General features: G+C 44.8%; 1 protein-coding gene across 4 annotated transcripts in view; it reads right to left on the bottom strand.

The window, feature by feature from the left end:
* Positions 1-2,448: 2,448 nt before the first annotated feature.
* Positions 2,449-26,279, bottom strand: part of HTATSF1 (HIV-1 Tat specific factor 1) — a 76,634-nt gene continuing 52,803 nt past the window's right edge. For all 4 annotated transcript variants that reach the window (XM_068106942.2, XM_068106941.2, XM_068106943.2 and 1 more), the window contains exons 8-10: positions 23,383-23,472; positions 23,147-23,284; positions 2,449-2,886 (exon numbers count right to left, since the gene is read on the bottom strand). In XM_068106942.2, coding sequence (XP_067963043.2) covers positions 2,662-2,886; positions 23,147-23,284; positions 23,383-23,472 — 453 coding nt within the window. In that variant the 3' untranslated portion in view covers positions 2,449-2,661. The remainder of the gene's footprint in view (positions 2,887-23,146; positions 23,285-23,382; positions 23,473-26,279) is intronic.

Here is a 26,279-nt window from a genome sequence, read left to right as displayed (position 1 = left end):
CATTTAAAGGGCAGTTGATGAAACCATCATCCAATTGAATGACGACGTGAAGATGAAAGCCCAAACTTTGCTGAAATGTGCAAATCAAACCGTCTTTTTAACATAATTTTCAGCATTTGGAAGAAAGAGTGGCAATATCAAAATGGTTAACCGTAATTGTTGTGTTCCTGAATGCAAATTGAACTTGCAGAAATATAGGAATACAAGAAATATCCTTTATGGATAGATGTCGGATTCATGTCGGATTCGCTGAATATACACACGGTTCTCCTTTAACCAATGGAAGCAAAACTCTCGTATAGTTTCGCTTGTGGACCCGGAACCAAACAAAAATATATATTTATAACGGCCCTCACAGCCCCTACATATCCCAATCCCTCTTCCCTTCCAACATGACTAATAGTAGATATCGTAATTTTAAACCTACCCTGGACTCTGTACATGCACAAGCCGCAGATATGCCCTTCCCATCAGCATTCAGAAGAACCTAATCCAGATACAGAGTCTATTCACTCCACTCGGGTCTTGCACCGACCCACACAGTTTGCAGTACGGGCAGGTGCCCGTTTGGCGAGCTTAGAAAGTTCTCCAAGCCTTTCGTTGTGCAGAGGCACAGCCCTTTCTCTCAGGTACATTTCCAAGTATTTTTGGCTTCCTTCAGAAGCTTGGTGAGCCATTCCAAGTAACAATCCTTATCCCAGTCACAAAATACATTTTATTTCACCCTGAACACGCCAGCTTTCTGGCCTTTTTGCACATGCGCACCGAGCATTTTGGGGTGGATTACATCATTTCAAAAGTGCCATATTGGCATTTGTTTTACGACTTGTAATGCCCCTTGCCTACAGGAAGCGGCACAAGGCCGTATATTTATGCAGAGAGAATTGGAGTCCTCCCTCCATCCTGATTCCCCAGAATTTTTTTATGCATACCCGAGTAAACATTCCCATGCATACCCGAGTAAAACCAGCAATTTTCAACTCATTCTGTCCAGTGGTTCAAGAGTGCATAGAACTCAAACAAACTCAAATACACCCACAAACAGACATTTCTCAAATTATATGATAACAAGGCTATTTAAACATGTTCTTAAATTATCTTATTTATTTCCTTCCCCATATTAAATCATGCGATGTGTACATCTTGCCGTACGCCAATCTTGAAGAGCGTCGTTCTGCGTGTTTCTGGGAAACCTAGAAAAACCTGTCGCCATGTTAAATTTCCATCAAAGCTTTTTCGGAACAAACTTCATTAATCACGACACTTTCAAACATTACTCCGTCAGAAAAATAATGATAAGCAATGCGATATAAATCAGCATTCAAAAGTGACGTACTTCATGACTACGCACCCTTTCAAGGTATGCAACTCCCGGATGGGGGGACTGCTGCAGCCATCAAGTGTGCCCTTGTAAGAGAAAAACATAGGGGCAATACCCTTGGTGCTCACCTGGTAGAATAAACAGTATACTGTACTGACTAAAGGTATTTCAAACCAATTTCAATGGTTGCTGGAAGACAGGGCAGCACGTAGAATCATACTAACCTAATCATAAAACTTTAAACAAAGAAACAAAAAAATACCTATTTTGAGGGGCAACGCCTCACCGCCCCCCCCCCCCCCCCCTCCCATCCGGTATAAATCCTCAGACCCCAATTTTTCTAATGCGTTGAACAAACATTGGTACATCATGGGTGATGAAGGTTGTGGTGAAGTTTCATCAACATTGCGTGTGTAGTTTCTGAGAAGAAAGAAAATACCTATTTTTGGGGGCAACCCCCCCCCCCCCCCCCCGTAGATGCCCAATGGGGCAGATTTTTTTTAATGCCATAAACAAACTTTAGCCACAACACAACAAGTCAAGTTTGGTCACAATCCCTTCAGCGGTTTCGGAGAAGAAGAAGAAGTGTTTAGGGACGGACTGACGGACGGATGACGCGCCATCGCATAAGCTCCCCTGAACTTTGTTCCAGGTGAGCTAAACATTGAATTTGATAGAACTGAAGAGAACACGCTATATTATGCTGCGATTGCATATTGGTGCCAGGTTATGCAACCTTTTTGGAAATCGGGAAGGTGGAGTGGGGGACGGACCTTTTGTACACCTGCAGCTGCGTTTTGGGAACGTTACGAAGTTTGTTTCAGGAGTTTTAAGCTCTTAAGGCACATCATGGAAAAAACCAGGGCATATTAGATTGTGACAATCATAAATAAGTACATTAATAGCCAATTTATACAATTGCATTATTTTGGTGCCTCGCTGACATGACTACGGTAGTCAAATTGGCTCGACGAACGAGTGAACCCAATGGCATCATGGCATCGTTTGTCAAATTCGTTTCTTTTTCTTTTTGTTCAATTAATTTCTTTTTGACGACTTGCAGCCTGAATTGCCGGGATACCGCAAGTGGCTACTGGATATGCAGCAAGAATGAACCAACTCGGCACTACGATTCTGCATGCCATTGTTTACTAATACTTTTCGCACAACACAGTTATTCAAAAATAAGATGAACAAACCATGGCAGCAAGACTTACTTAGGAAGTTTAAAAAAAGATTTATCGAAAGAATGGAGGGAGAAGCAAACATTATGGGAGTCATGGAATTATGATATTAGATTAATATAGCTGGGAATTGTAACCTAATACTTTTCCTTGTCATCATTTGTCCTCCAACCTCTCTTCATTTGTTTCCTTGCTTCCCGTAGTTTCTTCACCGTTTTCTCGCTCCTCTGTAGTTTTGACTTCCCCATCTTTTCCCGACTCTTCCTTTTGTACAGTGCCAGCCGTTTCACCCTCTCTTGGCTCTTTTCCCTGTTCACCGTCCCCAAGGAATTTGCCCCAGGTCTTCAGCCTTTCCTCGCGCTCTCTAGTGGTTTCTTCGATCTGGAGGAAAGGAAGATGGGGGTAGAAAGTGAGAATTGTTACCTTGAGATTTGAAAGGGAGAAGAATATTGGGGTAGTTAGCTGAACTTTAGATAACAATCTGAAAACTTTATTTCATATACTTTTTTTTCTAACATAGGCAGTTGTACTTTTTCCAAATGCTTAAAGGGGAACCCAAATGCAATGTTTCCTGAAAACTATTGAAAATCATTAATCACGGTCTAATTTGAAGGGAAAAAATTTTTGGAAAACTTTATGCCAATCACAAATTGTGAAACTAGCCCGTCTGTGTGTCGATTTTAGATTTCACCAGTGACGTCACACAAACTCACCTTGACCCTAACGGTGACTTACATAGAGAAACAGTGCATCTCGAGCTCGGATTCTGATACTGATTCCACCGTTGTTTGCAACTCTGAAGGTTCTCAGTGTGTTGAAACTGATCAGTGGGATTTTGAAGAAACGATTGGAGACAAAATTAGTGATCGAAACACTTTCAGAGGAATTGTAGATCCATACCATTTCAAACGTTGCGTGAGCGAATCAGACTATGTGGTGTTATTGAGGATGAAGATGGCGGTGTTATGTTCGGTATGCAGATTAAAACACCGGTCCATGTTCACAACAGATTGGTAGGTTTGTTTTTCCGTTCCATTGACGGTTTATCAAGGATATTGTATAAATTGATAAATCAGTTATATTTGACTGCAGAAGAAATATAGCACGGACACGACGCGGAACGGACTCACACCTACACCGCCCAGGGACACGGTTGATGGGGGTGTTGGGTGGTCATGGGTATTGTTAGCTATGGTGATATTTGATGGGGGATTGTGGGAGAATGGTGGAGGTAGGGTGTGTGGGGTGGTCGTGGGTATTGTTAGCTTGGTTGATGGGGGATTGTGGGGGAATGGTGGAGGTCGGGGGGGGGGGGGGTGTGGGGTGGTCGTGGGTATTGTTAGCTCGGGTAATGGTTGATGGGGGATTGTGGTGGAATGGTGGAGGTAGGGGGGTGTTGGGTGGTCGTGGGTATTGTTAGGTCGGGTGATGGTTAATGGGGGATTGTGGGGGAATGGTGGAGGTAGGGGGTGTGGGGTGGTTGTGGGTATTGTTAGCTTGGGTGATGGTTGATGGGGGGTTGTGGGGGAATGGTGGAGGTAGGGGGGTGTGGGGTGGTCGTAGGCATTGTTAACGAGGGGTTTTGAGCTCTTCAGATGCATATGGCAAGGTGGCGATGATGTTAGCCAGTACATCTATCAAGGTGAGATCAGTCACTGGCAAACCAACACAGGTGTTTAATTCACCACTCAAATTGCCCGTGTCCATGTGCTTGTAGCTCGGCAGAGATCATCTTACAGATTTGTGTGATGGTTGTTTCTTCCGCATTGTCATGGGGATGGCATCCTCTCTCAATCGTGGTGGATAACCACAAGATCTAGCCATCTCTGCTGTTTCACAACAATTCTCTGTAAAATGTTCCGGGCACAAAACTGAAATATCTTGTAGGCCCGATCCAAACTCGGGTATTTCCCTGACAAACCTCGTCCAATTTATGGCAACCCTCGGATCTTTCGGCCATTGGTGTAGCATGAAACCATCTCGATTTGCATGACTACAACCACCAAGGAATCATCGACCCGGCATATTTGTAGAATTTCAAAAATTAATCGCCGTTTGATTTAAATAATTATGCAACGTAATCTGTAAAAAATACGGAAGCGGTGGTCAACTCCCTGGTGCGACGTCATGGCCAATCGTGAAGAATTATAAATTATAAATACGACTTTATAAATCAGAAATCGGAAAAAGCCACATCATATCTATTTTGTAGGATATCAAGGGATAGATTAGCGCTAAGGTGGTCTGAGCATTTTGGTTCCCCTTCAAGCTTCCTAGTCAGTCTGTGTTTTGTTAATTGCCGGAAAATTTTTCCGGCAAGTATGTTGATCTGTTCGTTACTTGCCGGAAAAGATTCCGGCAAGTATGTTGATCTGTTCGTTTGTTACTTGCCGGAAAAATTTTCCGGCAAGTATGTTGATCTGTTCGTTTGTTTGTCTGTTTGTCTGTTTGTCTGTTTGTCTGTTTGTCTGTTTGCAGCACTGCGTCTACACCGTTGCACGTAGAATCGCCAAACTTTGCACACATATTGGTCTTGCCCTGGAATAGACTGTGCCCAATTGATGACGTCATCGGTGACGTGGTTCGGCCGCCATCTTGGAAAAACCTAAAAACTTCGCACCTCTATATCTCCGAAAGTACTGAACAGAAAAAATTGAGACATGGCTCATTGTAAAGAACTCTCCATGGGGAATAAAATATGTTAATGATGACGTCATCAGTCACGTGGTCGGCCACCATCTTGGAAAAACAGCAAAACTTTGCACCACTATATCTCCAAAAGTGCTGAACAGAAAAAATTGAGACATGGCTCATTGTAAAGAACTCTCCATGGGGAATAAAATATGTTAATGATGAGGTCATATGTCACGTGGTTCGGCCGCCATCTTGGAAAAACCGGAAAACGTTACACCTCCATATCTCCGAAAGTCCTGAATAGAAAAACTTGGGACGTGGCTCAATGTAAAGAACTCTCCATGGGGAATAAAATATGTTAATGATGACGTCATCAGTCACGTGGTTCGGCCGCCATATTTGTCCTAAATGGCCAATAAAAAAGTACATTCCGGCAAGTCCTCGGTCTCTGATTTGTCTGTTTGTCTGTTTGCAGCACTGCGTCTACACCGTTGCACGTAGAATCGCCAAACTTTGCACACATATTGGTCTTGCCCTGGAATAGACTGTGCCCAATTGATGACGTCATCGGTCACGTTGTTCGGCCGCCATCTTGGAAAAACTTTGCACCTCGATATCTCCAAAAGTGCTGAACAGAAAAAATTGAGACATGGCTCATTGTAAAGAACTCCATGGGGAATAAAATATGTTAATGATGACGTCATATGTCACGTGGTCGGCCGCCATCTTGGAAAAACGGCAAAACTTTGCACCACTATATCTCCAAAAGTGCTGAACAGAAAAAATTGAGACATGGCTCATTGTAAAGCACTCTCCATGGGGAATAAAATATGTTAATGATGTCATCAGTCACGTGGTCGGCCGCCATCTTGGAAAAACGGCAAAACTTTGCACCACTATATCTCCAAAAGTGCTGAACAGCACAAATTGAGACATGGCTCATTGTAAAGAACTCTCCTTGGGGAATAAAATATGTTAATGATGACGTTATCAGTCACGTGGTTCGGTCGCCATCTTGGAAAAACGGCAAAACGTTGCGCCACTATATCTCCAAAAGTGCTGAACAGAAAAAATTGAGACGTGACTCATTGTAAAGAACTCTCCATGGGGAATAAAATATGTTAATGATGACGTCATATGTCACGTGGTCGGCCGCCATCTTCGAAAAACGGCAAAACTTTGCACCACTATATCTCCAAAAGTGCTGAACAGAAAAAATTGAAACATGGCTCATTGTAAAGAACTCTCCATGGGGAATAAAATATGTTAATGATGACGTCATCAGTCACGTGGTCGGCCGCCATCTTGGAAAAACGGCAAACTTTGCACCACAAAATCTCCAAAAGTGCTGAACAGAAAAAATTGAGACAAGGCTCATTGTAAAGAACTCTCCATGGGGAATAAAATATGTTAATAATGACGTCATAGGTCACGTGGTTCGGCCGCCATCTTGGAAAAACCGAAAATTTTTGCACCTCCACATCTCTGAAAGTGCTGAATAGAAAAAATTGAGACATGGCTCATTGTAAAGAACTCTCCATGGGGAATAAAATATGTTAATGATGACGTCATCGGTCACGTGGTCCGGCCGCCATCTTGGAAAAACCGAAAAACTTTGCACCTCCAGTGCTGAATAGAAAAAATGAGACATGGCTCATTGGAAAGAACTCTCCATGGGGAATAAAATATGTTAATGATGACGTCATCGGTCACGTGGTTCGGCCGCCATCTTGGAAAAACCAAAAAACTTAGCACCTCGATATATCTCCGGAAGTGCTGAATAGAAAAAATTGAGACGTGGCTCATTGTAAAGAACTCTCCATGGGGAATAAAATATGTTAATGATGATGTCATCGGTCACATGGTTCGGCCGCCATATTTGTCCTAAATGGCCGACAAAAAAGTAAATTCCGGCAAGTCCTCGGTCTCTGACCGATTTTTCATTACTTGCCGGAAAAATTTTCCGGCAAGTATGTTGATCTGTTCGTTTGTCTGTTTGTCTGTTTGTCTGTTTGTTACTTGCCGGAAAAATTTCCGGCAAGTATGTTGATCTGTTTGTTTGTTTGTCTGTTTGTCTGTTTGTCTGTCTGTTTGTCTGTCTGTCTGTTTGCAGCACTGCGTCTACACCGTTGCACGTAGAATCGCCAAACTTTGCACACATATTGGTCTTGCTCTGGAATAGACTGTGCCCAATTGATGACGTCATCGGTGACGTGGTTCGGCCGCCATCTTGGAAAAACCGAAAAACTTTGCAACTCTATATTTCCGAAAGTACTGAACAGAAAAAATTGAGACATGGCTCATTGTAAAGAACTCTCCATGGGGAATAAAATATGTTAATGATGACGTCATCAGTCACGTGGTCGGCCGCCATCTTGGAAAAACAGCAAAACGTTGCACCACTCTATCTCCAAAAGTGCTGAACAGAAAAAATTGAGACATGGCTCATTGTAAAGAACTCTCCATGGGGAATAAAATATGTTAATGATGATGTCATATGTCACGTGGTCGGCCGCCATCTTGGAAAAACGGCAAAACTTTGCACCACTATATTTCCAAAAGTGCTGAACAGAAAAAATTGAGACATGGCTCATTGTAAAGAACTCTCCATGGGGAATAAAATATGTTAATGATGACGTCATTGGTCACGTGGTTCAGCCGCCATATTTGTCCTAAGTGGCCGATAAAAAAGTAAATTCCGGCAAGTCCTCGGTCTCTGACCGATTTTTCATTTGTCTGTCTGTTTGTCTGTTTGTCTGTCTGTTTGCAGCACTGCGTCTACACCGTTGGACGTAGAATCGCCAAACTTTGCACACATATTGGTCTTACCCTGGAATAGACTGTGCCCAATTGATGACGTCATCCGTGACGTGGTTCGGCCGCCATCTTGGAAAAACCGAAAAAAATTTGCACCTCTATATCTCCGAAAGTACTGAACAGACAAACTTGAGACATGGCTCATTGTAAAGAACTCTCCATGGGGAATAAAATATGTAAATGATGACGTCATCAGTCACGTGGTTCGGGCGCCATCTTGGAAAAACGGCAAAACGTTGCGCCACTATATCTCCAAAAGTGCTGAACAGAAAAAATTGAGACATGTCTCATTGTAAAGAACTCTCCATGGGGAATAAAATATGTTAATGATGATGTCATATGTCACGTGGTCGGCCGCCATCTTGGAAAAACGGCAAAACTTTGCACCACTATATCTCCAAAAGTGCTGAACAGAAGATATTGAGAAATGGCTCATTGTAAAGTACTCTCCATGGGGAATAAAATATGTTAATGATGACGTCATCAGTCACGTGGTCGGCCGCCATCTTGGAAAAACAGCAAAACTTTGCACCACTCTATCTCCAAAAGTGCTGAACAGAAAAAATTGAGACATGGCTCATTGTAAAGAACTCTCCATGGGGAATAAAATATGTTAATGATGATGTCATATGTCACGTGGTCGGCCGCCATCTTGGAAAAACGGCAAAACTTTGCACCACTATATTTCCAAAAGTGCTGAACAGAAAAAATTGAGACATGGCTCATTGTAAAGAACTCTCCATGGGGAATAAAATATGTTAATGATGACGTCATTGGTCACGTGGTTCAGCCGCCATATTTGTCCTAAGTGGCCGATAAAAAAGTAAATTCCGGCAAGTCCTCGGTCTCTGACCGATTTTTCATTTGTCTGTCTGTTTGTCTGTTTGCAGCACTACGTCTACACCGTTGCACGTAGAATCACCAAACTTTGCACACGTATTTGTCTTGCCCTCTAATATACTGTGCCCAAATGATGACGTCATCGGTCACGTGGTTCGGCCGCCATCTTGGAAAAACCGAAAATTTTTGCACCTCGATATCTCAAAGTGCTGAACAGAAAAAATTGAGACATGGCTCATTGTAAAGAACTCTCCATGGGGAATAAATATGTTAATGATGACGTCATCGGTCACGTGGTTCGGCCGCCATCTTGGGAAAAACGAAAAATTTTGCACCTCCATATCTCAGAAAGTCCTGAACAGAAAAAATTGAGACATGGCTCATTGTAAAGAAGTCTCCATGGGGAATAAAATATGTTAATTATGACGTCATCAGTCACGTGGTTCGGCCGCCATCTTGGAAAAACCGAAAATTTTTGCACCTCCATATCTCCGAAAGTCCTGAACAGAAAAAATTGAGACATGGCTCATTGTAAAGAACACTCCATGGGGAATAAAACATGTTAATGATGACGTCATAGGTCACGTGGTTCGGCCGCCATCTTGGAAAAACGGCAAAACTTTGCACCACTATATCTCCAAAAGTGCTGAACAGAAAAAATTGAGACATGGCTCATTGTAAAGAACTCTCCATGGGGAATAAAATATGTTAATGATGACGTCATAGGTCACGTGGTTCGGCCGCCATCTTGGAAAAACGGCAAAACTTTGCACCACTATATCTCCAAAAGTGCTGAACAGAAAAAATTGAGACATGGCTCATTGTAAAGAACTCTCCATGGGGAATAAAATATGTTAATGATGACGTCATATGTCACGTGGTTCGGCCGCCATATTTGTCCTAAATGGCCGATAAAAAAGTACATTCCGGCAAGTCCTCGGTCTCTGACCGATTTTTCATCTGTCTGTTTGTCTGTCTGTTTGCAGCACTGCGTCTACACCGTTGCACGTAGAATCGCCAAACTTTGCACACATATTGGTCTTGCCCTGGAATAGACTGTGCCCAATTGATGACGTCATCGGTGACGTGGTTCGGCCGCCATCTTGGAAAAACCGAAAAACTTTGCACTACTATATCTCCAAAAGTACTGAACAGAAAAAATTGAGACATGGCTCATTGTAAAGAACTCTCCATGGGGAATAAAATATGTTAATGATGACGTCATATGTCACGTGGTTCGGCCGCCATCTTGGAAAAACAGGAAAACTTTGCACCACTATATCTCCAAAAGTGCAGAATGGAAAAAATTGAGACATGGCTCATTGTAAAGAACTCTCCATGGGGAATAAAATATGTTAATGATGACGTCATCTATCACGTGGTTCGGCCACCATATTTGTTCTAAATGGCCGATAAAAAAGTACATTCCGGCAAGTCCTCGGTCTCTGACCGATTTTTCATTTGTTACTTGCCGGAAAAGATTCCGGCAAGTATGTTGATCTGTTCGTTTGTCTGTTTGTCTGTCTGTCTGTTTGTCTGTTTGCAGCACTACGTCTACACCGTTGCACGTAGAATCACCAAACTTTGCACACGTATTTGTCTTGCCCTCTAATATACTGTGCCCAAATGATGACGTCATCGGTCACGTGGTTCGGCCGCCATCTTGGAAAAACCGAAAAATTTTGCACCTCGATATCTCAAAGTGCTGAACAGAAAAAATTGAGACATGGCTCATTGTAAAGAACTCTCCATGGGGAATAAAATATGTTAATGATGACGTCATCAGTCACGTGGTTCGGCCGCCATCTTGGAAAAACCGAAAATTTTTGCACCTCCATATCTCCGAAAGTCCTGAACAGAAAAAATTGAGACATGGCTCATTGTAAAGAACTCTCCATGGGGAATAAAATATGTTAATGATGACGTCATCAGTCACGTGGTTCGGCCGCCATCTTGGGAAAACCGAAAAACGTTGCACCACTATATCTCCAAAAGTGCTGAACAGAAAAAATGGAGACATGGCTCATTGTGAAGAACTCTCCATGTGGAATAAAATATGTTAATGATGACGTCATCAGTCACGTGGTTCGGCCGCCATCTTGGAAAAACCGAAAAACTTTGCACATCCATATCTCTGAATGTACTGAATAGAAAAAATTGAGACATGGCTCATTGCAAAGAACTCTCCATGGAGAATACAATATGTTAATGATGACGTCATCGGTCACGTGATTCGGCCGCCATCTTGGAAAATCCGAAAAACTTTGCACCTCCATATCTCCGAAAGTGCTGAATAGAAAAAATTGAGACATGGCTCATTGTAAAGAACTCTCCATGGGCAATAAAATATGTTAATGATGACCTCATCAGTCACGTGGTTCGGCCGCCATCTTGGAAAAACGGCAAAACTTTGCACCACTATATCTCCAAAAGTGCTGAACAGAAAAAATTGAGACATGGCTCATTGTAAAGAACTCTCCATGGGGAATAAAATATGTTAATGATGACGTCATCGGCCATGTGGTTCGGCCGCCATATTTGTCCTAAATGGCCAATAAAAAAGTATATTCCGGCAAGTCCTCGGTCTCTGACCGATTTTTCATTTGTCTGTTTGTCTGTCTGTCTGTCTGTTTGCAGCACTGCGTCTACACCGTTGCACGTAGAATCGCCAAACTTTGCACACATATTGGTCTTGCCCTGGAATAGACTGTGCCCAATTGATGACGTCATCGGTGACGTGGTTCGGCCGCCATCTTGGAAAAACCGAAAAACTTTGCACCTCTATATCTCCGAAAGTACTGAACAGAAAAAATTGAGACATGGCTCATTGTAAAGAACTCTCCATGGGGAATAAAATATGTAAATGATGACGTCATCAGTCACGTGGTTCGGTCGCCATCTTGGAAAAACGGCAAAACGTTGCGCCACTATATCTCCAAAAGTGCTGAACAGAAAAAATTGAGACATGGCTCATTGTAAAGAACTCTCCATGGGGAATAAAATATGTTAATGATGATGTCATAGGTTCCTCCATTATGACGTCATAATTCGCCAAGTACAAAACTTCATCCGATCAAGATGAAATTTCTTGAGCATCATCAAGGAATAAATTAGTTTCGAAAACAAGTAATGATGACTTCATCGGTCACGTGGTTTGGCCGCCATATTTGTCCTAAATGGCCGATAAAAAAGTACATTCCGGCAAGTCCTCGGTCTCTGACCGATTTTTCATTTGTTTGTTTTTTGGGTTTTTTTGCATACAAGATCGAGGCTCGTGAAAGAGCCAACATTAGTCACACAAAAAATCAAACAGACACATAAAACATATAATAAGGGGAGCGGTAGACAAGATGGGGAGAGAGGGGGAAGGACACAACCACAACATTTGAGAGCAGGGACATCCCGAGATCTGTGGGAGGGAGAGGGCTTGGGGGGAGGAGGCGCGGGAAGATGGGGTGAGGGGTGGAAGATGTATAAAACACATGGACACTGACTGCAAGGACTTCCAGTAAAGAAGTTGGTATTTCAAAAAAGTGGATTTGGGGTGAAATTAGCGGGGGTAGAAAAGATCAAGGTTTTGGATGGGGGAAGATAAGAGATGGTGGTGAACACCTGTTTTAAAGACCTGGTGGGAGGAGTGGGATTGAAGAGAGTGAAGGAGTTTGTTCCAGAGGCGGGAGAAAAGAGGAATGAAAGAGTGAAGATGAGTTATAAACAAACAAAAAAATGTTGGTTATAAACAAAAAACTCATTTGGCCAAGCTAAGTAAGACGTACAGAGAATGTAAGAACTATATTCTGCTCAATGTTCTTGCATTTCAGCACAGCACAGTACCACATTTGAACACTGCGATTTGTAATATAATCCTACGCACTCGTCATTATAATCCAAGTGAATCCGGCAGATCATCAAACTTCTGGCGGAAATATTGCGCCGCAGTCTTCCCACGGGCCCAGGAATCAGGCTTACAATGATCTCACCAAGATGTTTGTCATACTTTGTATCAAGTGCACTCAGTAAGTTGCCAATAGTCTAAAGTGCTAAAAATCAAGTTTATATTAATAAAGTAGTGCACCACGAGCCTGAGTACCCATTGTGTGAATGAGCAGCCAGTCCCTCGAAAACTGTGTTGATGTTGACAGATTCAGGAAATGAACAGAACACTCACCCTCAAATCATTTGACTTGTAATTTCCAAGAGGGCAGGAAATAGGAAGTCGAGTCTTGACTGATTTCCAAGGCATGTTTTTAATCTCTTGTAGCTGATAACTTCCTATTATCTCTTTCGTGCCTTACTCTTTCCAAGCACCAGCGATCACATGTTACAATATGCTCTGTTTCACTTTGTGAAGAACGAACAAGCAGTAATCAGAGCATCTACATGAAGTGAAAAAGACTCCACTTGGATTTCAAATTGTGGCTTCATAAAAACAAACATTTTGTATTCAGCTTGTGGCTGCTGGTGGAATCATTCCTGGGAGCTCAGCTGTGCCGCTGTTGCAGTGCCCCCTGTAGGTTAGAGCAGGGATTTGTAATTTGTTCAGCAATCCCTGATGTTGGCTTAGCGGTTAGGGTGCCGGCTTAGGATCCTAGGATCCTGGGTTCGAATCCCGGTCGATCGCTGAATTAACGCCAGGGGGGTTGACTCAGCCTGTCATCCTTCTGAGGTCGGCAAATTGAGTACCAGTTCACTGGTAATTCCCTGTTTGTCGTAAAAGGCGGCAAAAAGGGTTGGCGGCAGGAAGGGCATCCGGCCGTAAAACATTGCTTCAAAAAGGGGACCGAAAAACAACAACAACCACGGTTCCCGAAAAAGGCCAACCCCCGCTTTGCGGGGAAAAATGGCCTCTAGAGGTGGTTTATTTTTTTATATGCCGGAAATAACTCGCCTGCTCATCACGAAGGACACCATGGGATCATTAACATCCACCAACTAATTCTGTCAGACAGGACGCCCAGTTTAACGTCCATCCGAGGGACGGCCCACACATTGATGAATGGCCTGCCTGTGAAGCACCGGGATGACGGTTTATAGCTGGGTCTGGATTCAAACCCAGGCTAGACAGCTTTGAGGCGAGTGTGTATACCTCCAAGGCCATCCTGCCAGCCCCAGTATCTTCATGGGCAAGACAGTACCATCTTGGGGTTGTCACATAAGAGCTTACCTAAATAATAATAAATAAATGATAATAATAATAATAATAATCCATAGCATTTAAATAGCGCCAATATGCATGCCAATGAAGCCATTCAAAGGCTATCTACAGACTTGGCATTTAATATGGAATATTTTTTTTTTCTTGACTTGGATTTACTTTCTTAACTCAGTATATCAATCTGGTGAATTTCTTTTACACTTTGGTGATTTATTTGTTGAAAGAACCATGTCACTGATTGTCTGTCGCAGTAAGAAGTCAACAACAGGATTATATCGCAGGTGGCGTGGCAAAATGTACGGACAGGTGCATTTGATGATTGGCTTCACAGTCGGGTATACAAGGGTTGTTGCGTTCTGTATTGGTGGAAAACAACTGCTGCATGTCTCCAAAAGTTATTGCCGCTTCCTCTGGAGATGGTCCGTCAACTCGACAATGCTGTTTGTCATGGAGTGGTGGCTTTACGAAATTACGGCATGAAACAGCGTGCTATTGCTCGGCAGTATGGCATCACTCAAGGTCAGGTGTCAAAGATCCTGAAACGAAATGCTCAGAGGGGTGTCCCTACTCCAATACCGAGGCCAGGACGTCCCCGCAGAACCACAAGGAGGGATGATCGCCAGCTGCACCGGTTAGTCCGCAATGGCTGTACCAAGTCAGCTAATCGGCTTAGGGATGAGTGGCAGCAACTGACAAATGTGCCTGTATCCAGAAGGCTAGTCAACCAACGACTTGTTCAAGCAGGCTATCGTGCCAAGCGTCCCCTGAGAAAGCCACGCCTGACCAGACGACACCGCCAGCGCCGATTGCAGTGGGCCAGAGAGCACCGTCAATGGCAGCCAGGACACTGGAATCACGTGATCTTCAGTGACGAGTCTAGATTTCTGGTCTATCGTCAAGATGGCCGCGTCCGAGTGCGCAGACAAGTACATGAAGCCTACAACAAAGATTGTATAGTGCCAAGAGTCCAAGCTGGAGGTGGTGGGGTGACCGTTTGGGCTGCTTTTCATGCAGGGGGAAAAACTGACCTGGTTGGTCTGAATGGAAACCTGAACCAGTTCAAGTACAGGGCCATGTATAACCTTTCCCCTTCAGTGTTTTACTCAGTGGTATTTTACAACACGCTGTTTTTCTTCCTATTTAAAAGGCTTTTCTCAATTTCCTCTCCAACTCATTCCACCTCAAAAAAAAGAAATTCAATATCTTATACGTCTCCCTCACTACATGGTCTAAATTCACATTCATTCCATCCCTCCTCCATCATTCTGAACCGGATTGCTAACTTGAAAATCACAACAAACCCAATTTGTTTTCAATGTTCGTCTTTCATTAATCATCCACTTTCTAAACTCCCCCCTTGCCCCGCCACTCTTAAACTCCCCCCCTACCCCTCCACTCCTGAACTCCCCCCTTGCCCTTCCACTCCTGAACTCCCCCCTTGCCCTTCCCCTCCTAAACTCCCCCCTCGCTCCTCCCCTTCAAAACTTCCCCCCAACCCCTCCCATTCAAATCTCCCCCCATACCATTCCTCTCCAATTCTCCCTCCTCCCCCCTCCTCCTCAAAGCTGCCTCCTCCCCACTTCGTCTCCCTTCTATCTCATACCTCCACCCCCCCCAACCTTCTTCTTTCCTCTGCCCCCCCTCAAACAACCCCTCTCTGTGCCTCATCCCTTCACCTTCAAACCTTCCATCCTCCTCATCCTTCCCTTTCTTGGAACTCTTCTGCAATCGCTGACACACTAACAACTGCTCTCCCTACCTCCCCCTCTCATCCTTCATCTTACCCTACTCCTCCCCTCCCCTGTCCTGTACCCGATGCTCCCCCTCTCTCTTCATTAACGGTATGGACCTCAAACATCCGGGGCCTTCGCTCAAACCTGACTGATCTCTCCATACAGGTTGCTTCTGACAATCCAGACTTGATCTGCTTAACAGAGACTTTCCTCCTTCAAGATGTCTCTGATTCCTTAATATCTCTTCCTGGTTACTCCCTCCTCCGGTATGATAGACCTGAGCCTCGGCCTGGTGGTGGGGTGGCTATCTTTATCAAAAACTCTTCCTCACTCTCCTTGCACTGCCCTCTCTCCTCCTCACCCCCAGGAGTACCTCTGGCTACGGCTTCCTCTCCGCTCCCACCTTTTGTTCATATGTGTTCTGTACCGTCCCCCAAACAGTGATGACTCCATCTACATTTCACTGTCTGACAACATGGACCAACTTCTATCCACTCATCCCAACTCTCTCTTCCTCATATGTGGTGACTTCAATTGTCATCATGCCACCTGGTTGGGTGTGGGTTCCTCTCTCACCAGTCATGGCACCTCAGCAAAGGACTTCTGTGACTCACTGGGATTGACACAATCTGTCAATTTCCCGACCCGGATCTCAGCCAATGGAGTATCTTCTCTTCTAGACTTGGTTATGACTAACTTCCCTGCTAATGTCTGCTGCTCTTCTTCTGCTCCAATCGGTTCTTCTGATCATGTGCTTGTCAAAGTGGACATCTCTCTGGCCATTCTCAGAGAGCCTCCTCAGCGTCGACGAGTCTGGCATTTCACTCAGGCCGACTGGGACGGTCTTCAAGCAGCCATCAATCGTCTGGATTGGTCTCCCATCTCCACTGCCTCTGACATCAATTCTTCCTGGGAATTCTTCCAAAGCAAACTGATCTCTCTCATGCACAGATTTATCCCATCTCGCCTTCAGTTGTCTTACCCTTCCTCCCATCCATGGTACACTGAATCTTGTGGTGAGGCAGTTGCCCTGAAACAACTTGCCTTTGCCTCTTGGAAGGCTAATCCAACTGAAGGAAATCTCAGTTCCTTCCACCAAGCTCGGAACAAGTGTGTGTCTACCCTCAGGAGTGCCAGGAAGCACTATCTCTCCTCACTAAAGAATGAACTCTCAAACCTGTCTCCTTCCTCCAAATCCTGGTGGCGTCTGGTCAAATCCGTTTCTGGTGTTTGTTCCCCCTCCATCCCCTCCCTTACCTCAAATGGCCACACAGTTGACATCGCACGTGACAAAGCCGAATGCCTCAACTCTGTGTTTGCCTCAAAATCCTTAGTCCCAAACCCATCTCTCTCTGTTCCCACCTTTCCCAGTCGAACCAAACTGCTCCTGGACTCTGTGACCTTCTCTCCTGACAAGGTGGAGGAGTTTTTGTCAAACCTCGACTCTGATTCTGCAACTGGACCAGATGGCATCAGCCCACAGGTCCTAAAATCCTGCTCTGCCGCTCTATCTCACCCTCTCTCTGTTCTTTTCACCCTATCTTTTGCTCAAGGTCATCTGCCAGCATCCTGGAAATCAGCAAACATTACCGCTTTACACAAAAAAGGTGCAAAAACAGATCCTTGCAACTACAGACCAATCAGCCTGCTCCCAATTATCAGCAAAGTCATGGAATCCATCATTGCTTCGGATATGAAATCTTTCCTCTTCTCCAATGGCTTGATCTCTGATCATCAATTTGGTTTCAGACCAGGTCACTCTACTCTGGACATGCTGCTTCTGCTGTCTCAACAATGGATGGAGGTCCTCAATGCCAAACAGGAAATCAGAGCTGTCTCCCTTGACATTTGACATATCACGTGCCTTCGATACGGTCTGGCACCCAGCTCTGCTCACCAAACTCTCCTCCTATGGTATCCATGGAAATCTCCATGCATGGCTTGCGGACTTCCTCTCTGGTCATAGTCAACGTGTGGCCCTGAATGGATTTCTCTCATCTCCCCTTCCCGTTCAGGCTGGAGTTCCCCAAGGCAGTGTGCTGGGCCCTGTGCTTTTTCTGGTCTTTATCAATGATCTCTCCGACTCTCTGGAAAATCCTCTGTATCTCTTTGCTGATGACTCCACTCTCTGCCGCTCCATTCCTCTTCCCTCAGATCGGCAGTCTGCAGCCTCCTCACTCTCTGAAGACCTGGACAAAATCACAGACTGGTCAAACATGTGGAACATGTCTTTCAATCCTGACAAATCTCACACTCTTACTATGTCTCTCCGAAAAGATCGACTGGACAACCCTCCCATCTACTTTCTCAACAATCCTCTCCAAGAAGTTCTGTCGCTCAAGGTTTTGGGTCTCACCATCTGCCATGATCTTTATTGGGAAAACCACATTTCCAAGCTGGCCTCCAAAGCCAGTCGCCGACTGGGCATCCTCCGTCGTGCGAAGTCCTTCCTAGGCACACCTGAGCTCCTCACCACATACAAGGCTTTCATCCGCAGCTCAATGGAATACTGTTCTCCCCTATGGGCTGGTGCTCCTGCCTCACACCTGGCTCGGCTTCACGCTGTTGAATCCAAAGCTTTCAGAATCATTGGAATCTCCCGCGATGAAGCTATCTCTGAGGGCCTTTCACTCACTCACCGCAGGCAGGTAGGTGGTCTTTCTGTCTTCTACCGACTCCTCTCCGGCCTTGCTCCCCCAGCTCTCTCTGTGCTCTGTCCCCCAAATATTCCTACAGGTCGCACAAGATCTGCCAGCCACCCTCTGATGGTTAAACTGCCGAAATCTCGGCTCTCTGCTCACCTTCACTCTTTCATTCCTCTTTTCTCCCGCGTCTGGAACAAACTCCCACACTCACTTCAATCACACTCCTCCCTCCAGGTCTTCAAAACAGCTGTTCACCACCATCTCTTATCTTCCCCCATCCAAAACCTTGATCTTTTCTACCCCCACTAATTCACCCCAGATCCACCTTGTTTGAAATTCCAACTTCTTTCCTGGAAGTCTTGGCAGTGTCCATATGTTTTATACCTCTCCCACCCCCCCCCCCCTTCCCATGCCTCCCCCCCAAAGCCCTCTCCCTCCCACAGTTCTCTTGATGTCTCCATGTCTCTCGGTCCCTGCTCTCAAATGTTGTGTTTGTGTCCTTCCCCCTCTCTCCCCATCTTGTCTACCGCTCCCGATGTTATTTGTTTTGTGTGTCTGTTTGTCTTTCTGTGTGATTAATGTTCGCTCTTTCACGAGCCTCGATCTTGTATACAAAAAAAAAAAAAAAAAATTCTGGAAGAAACATTGCTTCCATTTGCTCGTGCAGCCTTTCGAGGAAACTTTGTCTTCCAAGATGACAATGCACGCTTCATCGTGCTCGCATGATCCAACACTTTCTTGCTGACCGTGGTGTAGAGCATATGGAGTGGCCTGCCATGTCCCCGGATATGAATCCGATAGAGAACTTGTGGGCAGAATTAACGCGTCAAATCGACCACTTCGACCAGCAGCCGACCTCTGTGCGTGAATTGCAGCAGGCTATTGTCACTGCATGGCAAGCAATTCCTGTCCAAACCTTGGCAAATCTCGTGAACAGCATGCCTCAACGTGTACGTGCTCTGCTGAATGCTCGTGGGGGTTACACGAAGTACTGAACTGTAATTTTACTGTCCGTAATCCCAGTCGTAATTTAACTTTTGTTTTTGTTAAAAAAAATTTGGCTAATGTGCAAAATAAAGAGATACTTCTGGAAAACGTACAGAAGTTTAACACAGTACTGTCCATTAATTGAGTTCGATATCAGTTCACATCACTTTCAAGGATCAATTTATTTGTTTCGAAATGTCAAATGTGGTTTTTGTTTCTTTTAAAGGTCACATTAACAAAATCTAGAATTATTTCAACATAATTCCAATGAACTTTTGGTTCTAAGACATCTTGAAAAGTAAGTTCACCCCCACAAAAAAAATATTCCATATTAAATGCCAAGTCTGTATGATGCAGCAGGCCCAGCATGTGCAATGGTTGCCAACCTGTGGTTGTTTGCCCAGGCACTATCCTTTTAAATGCTAAATGACAAGCAAGGAAGCAGCACGTACCGTTTTTAAAGTCTTTGCTATGACTCAGCCAGGGTTTGAACCGGCGATCTCCCAGACTCAGAACGTACTCTCTAACCATTACCCCACAGAATCTGGTCTTTTTTTTTTTTTTGCTTGGACCATCTTCTGTTCTTCTGTCACCATTCTGATCAGCTTGGTCTAAACCACAAAGCATTGTTGTTGTTGTATAGCCCCGGACAGTTTTCTCGAACAAGCTCACGGCACCGCCCGATCAATCTCGCAGGAACGACTCAGAAATCCCCTACATCCAGGATGGTTTACCTCCAGCTTCATAAAGTCAGGGCCATGACAAAGTTAGAGAGAGAGAAGAGAGACAGAGCCAAGAAGGAAAGGGCTGGTACAAGGGGACTGATCGGCACTCTGACCATGACCGTGCTGCCCTGACGAATCTGGGCAGCAGGGAAAAATGGGGAATATTTAGCCCCTGACTTGCATTGGGGGAGGGAAGGAGGTACAACCACTGCGAAGAGGCATCCCCGATAGTTGTAAAAAGCTCTTTGCCAAGGTTCTCCTCCTCAATTCCATTGTGGACTAAATGATACCAAGATATGGTTGCCTCTTCCACCCCAAACCACAGCCCGTCATCCTACCAACCGTTTGGCCTTTGTTGTCCTCCATCGCACCGCGGAGCGAAAGGGGGACTATGGTTTTCCCCTGCGTGCGTGCGTGCGTGCGTGCGTGCATGCGTACGTGTGTGCGTAAGCGAAGGACCGAATTCTAATTTGGTGTGTGGGTGCAACCCACGTCAAAATCCAAGATGGTCGCCACCATGTATGTCTGACACCATCAAGCGTCATTAGTATCTCTGAACCTTGTGAGAGGAATATCTTGAAAAATAAGCGAAGTACCAACTTCTAATCTGGTATGTGTGTGTATCTAGGCATAAAGAAGAACGCTATTGAAAATTGGTTCGCCACGTCAAAATCCAAGATGGCCGCCGCCATGTATGTCTGAACCTTGTGAGCGGAATATCTTGAAAAATAAACGAACTACTAACTTCTAATCTGGTGTATGGGTATATCTACGCATAAGGAAGAACGCTATTGAAAATTGGGTCGCCACATCAAAATCCAAGATGGCCACCTTGCGTCTTCCACTTTGTCAACTCACATCACTTCACCGACGGCGGACCGAGGCGTAACGCTTGTCACCCTTGTAAATGCATCTATGAGAAGTGCCTAATCTTCCTCTGATTCACTTCTCGTTTCTCTTCCAATGTTCGCACCAGACACCTACATTCCTGTCCTCCCCTTCCCCTTCTAAAATTATTTTCCACTTCATGTTTTTTCCACTTTGTCACATCGTTGAAACAAACCTCTGTTTATACCATTTAAAATTCATAAAGCTGCCTTTTTAGAATTCTCAAAAACATCATGTTATAATTGGTTGTTCCATAATCCTTGATCACACGACACAGCGGAAAAACTAAAAGCAATTACAATGTCCCGAGTGTCTGATACAGTACTGATTTTTGAATATACTTACTCTTTGTGTGAGGTTCCTGTTATACTGAAGCCAGCATGTGAATCCTGTCCACAACTCCTAGCCCCGCCCTCCAGGGACGCCAAGTCCCGCCCACCACGAGGAACTTAATGCAATAACGGAGGGATGTTTCATTTTTTATTTATTCTTTACTCTTGTTTTGTTATTTTGTGCTTTGCCTCTCTACGGCATGAAGCTGGAAGGTGTGGAAACATTTTGATACCGAGGAGACATGCGGAATGGAGAAGGTGGATCAGACTCGGCAACGGTTGCTAGAGTGAGATGTGCATGGAAGAAGTTTCGGGAACAGAGTGGCATACTGACGAGGAGGGGAGTGTCGTTGAAGCTGAAGGGAAAGGTGTATGCTGCATGTGTGAGAAGTGTTATGATTTATGGGAGTGAGACATGGGTAATGAACGTAGAGCAGCACCAAAGGCTGGAAAGGGTGGAAATGCGAATGGTTCGGTGGATGTGCGGAGTATCGTTGAGAGAATAAATGAATGAATGAATGATCGTTTTAAGGCCATTTTTCCCCGCTAAAGCGGGGGTTAGCCTTGCGGGCCCCATGACAATCATGGTTCCCTGTTTGAGGCAATGTTTTTATGGCCGGATGCCCTTCCTGACACCAACACTTGGTCATGCTCTTACGATGCGCAGGGATACGGTGCACCTATTCTAAACCGGGGTGCACACCGGGGTACACACCGGGATCATTCATCCCAGCAAGCTGGTACTCAATTTGCCGACCTCGGAAGAATGACAGGCTGAGTCAACCCCCCTGGCGTTAATTCAGCGATCGACCGGGATTCGAACCCAGGATCCTAGGATCCCAAGCCGACACCCCAACCGCTAAGCCAACACCAGGCTCAGAGGAAGACAAATGAGGAATTGCGAAAGATGATGGGAATAGAGCCTGTGATTGATGCTGTGAAGAGAAACAGGTTGAGATGGTTTGGTCATGTGTTGAGGAAGGATGAAAGTGACTGGTTGAGAAGAGTGATGGAAACGAACGTAGAAGGATGTAGAGGACGGGGAAGACCGAGAAAGACTTGGCTAAAGATGGTGGAAGAAGAAATGCGGGCAAGGGGGTTAACAAGGGGAGATGCAGAAAATAGGGCAAAATGGAGAAGATTGTCAGGGCTATGGATTGTCAGAAATGCGGGCCGCAAGGCTAACCCCCGATCTAGCAGGGGAAATGGCCTTAAAATGCCTGTTGTTGTTGTTATTGTGCTTTGCCTCTCTATTAACCCTTTATCCTGTGTCTGCTCTTCCATGTGTTTCAACACCTGCATTGAGGCATACGGTCAAGAAGGCTACATGAATATGGTATAAAGGAAGCAAAAGAAGGCCAGAAAGGTATTGTATAACTCAAAATAAATAATCTATATATATAAAAGAAAGTTTTTGTTTGTTTGTTTGTTTGTCTGCATGCGCTAATCTCCTGAACGGTCAAAGATAGGAGGAAACCTCTAATACAAAAAATGTCGGGATGGGCCCCGGGAATGTTTTAGGCTAGGTGGCGAGGCCGGTCGAGGCCGCCTCAGCCGGGCTGGGCCCATTTCGCAATTAAAAGCTGAGCTGAACTATAGTAGTCAATCTTCTACGGCCACGAGTAAAAGCTGAAATATAGTAGTAAATTCATTGAAAAATAACTTTAAATGTCGGGACGGGCCCCGGGAAGGTTATAGGCGAGGTGGCGAGGCCGGTCGAGGCCGCCTCGGCCGGGCTGGGCCCATTTCGCAATTAAAAGCTGAGCTGAATTATAGTAGTCAATCTTCTACGGCCGCGAGTAAAAGCTGAATTATGGTCGTAAATTCATTCAAAAAGAACCCGGGCAAAGCCGGGTGCTTTCGGCTAGTAGGAAATAAAATGTACCTGGTAGTCAGTAACTCCATCCCAAAGTGAAGCCTGAAGCTGTCTTCCGGCGAACCAACGGCCATTAAGAGCAGCCACACAGATATCTGCCTGTGTAACAACTCCAAAGGATACCGAGGCCACACCGTCCGGATGTCTCTAAGAACGGAAGGGCAAAGGTCAGCACGATGGGTAGAGTTCATATCATATGGGTATGGGACAGCCCAGAATCAAAGGCAACCCAAGTGAGAGCTTACATCAAATATGATGACTTTTCTGACTACTCCGTATTTTTCGCATTCCGACCTCAGGTCCTCTTGTATCTCACTCAGTACCAGGGGATCTTCCTGGTGAGAAGAGGAAGAGGAAACAAAAATAAACAGGAAGAGGTCTCTAATATTGTTTGTTTTAAAGTTGGCAAGGTATTTACTTCTTTCTTTCTTTTTGTACTATACCACCAACAAAACGTACATTTCCACGAATACAGTGGGCATGAGGGTTGGTCACGTGGTAAAGGCGTAGGACGGACATCCCAGAGGTTGTGAAACACACCAAATACAGTAATGTAAAGGGTTTCAGTCCAAGCGTTTGTAATCATTCTTGGCTTGCATCGGCCATGTACCAAAGAGTTTGGCCTCGTTTCAAACCCAAATTGTTTATGCTGGTAAACAAATCTCCTTTTCAGTTTTACACGTTCTCATTATAATCGGTGCTTCAACTAATTACGAATCTCGCCAAACTACTAGTACCACTACTACCATTATTACTACCACTGCTACTCAGATTATTCCCACCTTCTTGTGAGATCAGTTAGGGAATGTTTTTGACCCAAGTCTTTCATGAACCGGCTGGCGGGGCCTGATGTTAGACTAAAGGTGGCAGCAATTTCTAATTTGTTCTGGGTGCTGGTGATAACGTCTCCTTTTCCCGGACACAGTGGGATCTATAATGTCCACCAACTACTGGTTGCAGAGAGGACGCCCAGCTTAACGTCCATGTGAGTGGAACGCCCTTCCTGTGAAGCACGAAGGTGCCAGTTTATAGTCGGATCGGGCATCAAAGCCAGACTAGGCAGTTCAAAGGTAAGTGCGCTATCTCTGTACCATCACGTCATACTGTAATATTGCCAAACTCCATCTCCATAATGCTTTACTGTAATTTTGGACTTGCATAATGATATGAAATTGTGGGTTACATCTCCGAGCAGTGTCCTCCTCCCTGAATACATTGCTGAAGATGCAGTCCCTGCATCGACCGCTCGTCTTGGGCGGCTTATAAAACTACCTGTAAGCGAGGAGGGATGTTATTTCTGCTGCTATGGGTTTCCAAGTTGGTAAGGACGCTAATGACATGCATATGTACACCACACATCGCATGAACTTTAGCACTTCTTATGGTGTATTGCTTAATTCAGCTATTTCTTCACTAATCTGGACATGCCAAAGCCTGTGATCTATCCCATGTTTTACATGTTCTGTAGTTCCACACTGCAAGTTGTGTGCCCAAATTAATCATTAATTCTCGTTTTCAACACTAACGCATGATCGCCATACTTGTCATGTCAAATAATATTTGTATACAATCAAATACTACCCGTCACTTCGCTGACGGGAATACTAAGAGAGGGGGGAGGGAGAGAAAGAGAGGGCAGAGCAAGGAGGGTTGGGGGAGTTAGAAGGGGGGGGGGGGAAGCGAGAGTGGGGTGTATGAGGGGGGGAGGAATGGGGAGGAATGGGGACGGAGAGAGTGAGGAGGGGTCGGGGGAGGAGAAGAGATGAGGGAGGGAGAGTGAGGAAGGGGGAGCTAGGAAGGGGAAAGCGAAGGGGGTGGGAAGGGGATATGAGGAGAGCATGGAGGAGGGGAGGGGGGAGCAAGGAAAGTAGGGAGCGAGGAATGGGACGGAGAGCGAAAGCAAAGGTACCCAGCATGGCAACAACACCAGGCAACACCAGATCCCTCCTCCCACCCCTTCCCCTGCCTCCTCCCACTCCACTCCCCCCCCCCCCCTTCCTCACTCCCTCATCTCACCCACTCCCTCCTCCACCCTTGCCTTGCCTCCTCCCTGCAGTCTCCCACCCCACCCATTCATTCCCCTCCCTCCTCCCACAAAGGTACCTGGCGTTGTCTGGGATATAACGTTCATCTATTGGACTACCACAAATAAGCACATATTTAGAGACAAACATTTTATTTATCAAGTTGCAAAATATTGAACAGAAATATTAACAAAAATGAACATATTTGCTTGTAGTGCTTTTGGGAAGCCAATATTGAATGTTTTTCCATCAAGGACCACCACATATAAATCGTTTGGCGTTCCAACTCGAGAGCAGCCCACAGACAGGTGACCATGTGAAAAATATATTTGAAATCTGCTTTGTTGTCAGAAAATCGCAACGCACTCTCGAAACAACTCTATCAGTATACGGATCAAAATCGCTTGTTTTAAATTTTTCACAGAATGAATGGATATTTCGAGAATTTCGCTCAGATGGTAACCTTTTTTTTCGACAAACTCTTCTTTCACCCCTGAGAGTTATGTCCTTCGATGAGCAGTAAAATTACCTTTAAATCAATGTATAGTTTGTGTTTGTACTATTTTCGTTTTTTAAATAATTAACGATTAGCGCATTTAAGACGTCACGTGACAACTCCTTCGCCTATTTTACCTATCATTATAACAGTTATTTTTCACATCTGATACGATATTTGATGATTGGAGCTCACCATCTCGCCAATTACTGTGTATAGGTATCCGGGCTGAAATCCGAAAAAAAAATTGGGCTTTTTATAAAGCAAATTGTTTTCAACACGAACGCATGATCTACCACGAGATGGTGAAATGTGGTGGCTCGTGTGTTTATAAGCTATGAATTGTGAGAAAATGACTGTTCAAAACCCCTAGTAAGGCGCTTCATGGTAAAAGAAAAAAAGTGATCCTATAAAGTTTGGTCATGATTAACCTTGTGAGCTCAGAGGAGTAAGGTCACAAACATGCTAGCATATCACAAACATGCTGGCATATCACAAACATGCTAGCATATCCAAAACATGCTAGCATATCCCACCCTCTGCTTCGCTGAAAACGGAGAAGGTGGGAACATAGCCTTCCTTAAATCAATACACTTTTTCATTTCGTTCTAAGAATCAGTAC

This window comes from Myxine glutinosa, chromosome 2, assembly GCF_964187855.1.
Source record: "Myxine glutinosa chromosome 2, kmMyxGlut1.1, whole genome shotgun sequence".
Taxonomy (NCBI): Eukaryota; Metazoa; Chordata; class Myxini; order Myxiniformes; family Myxinidae; genus Myxine; species Myxine glutinosa.
Note: the sequence above shows the minus strand (reverse complement) of the source record. Positions and strands in the feature narration are given on the sequence as shown.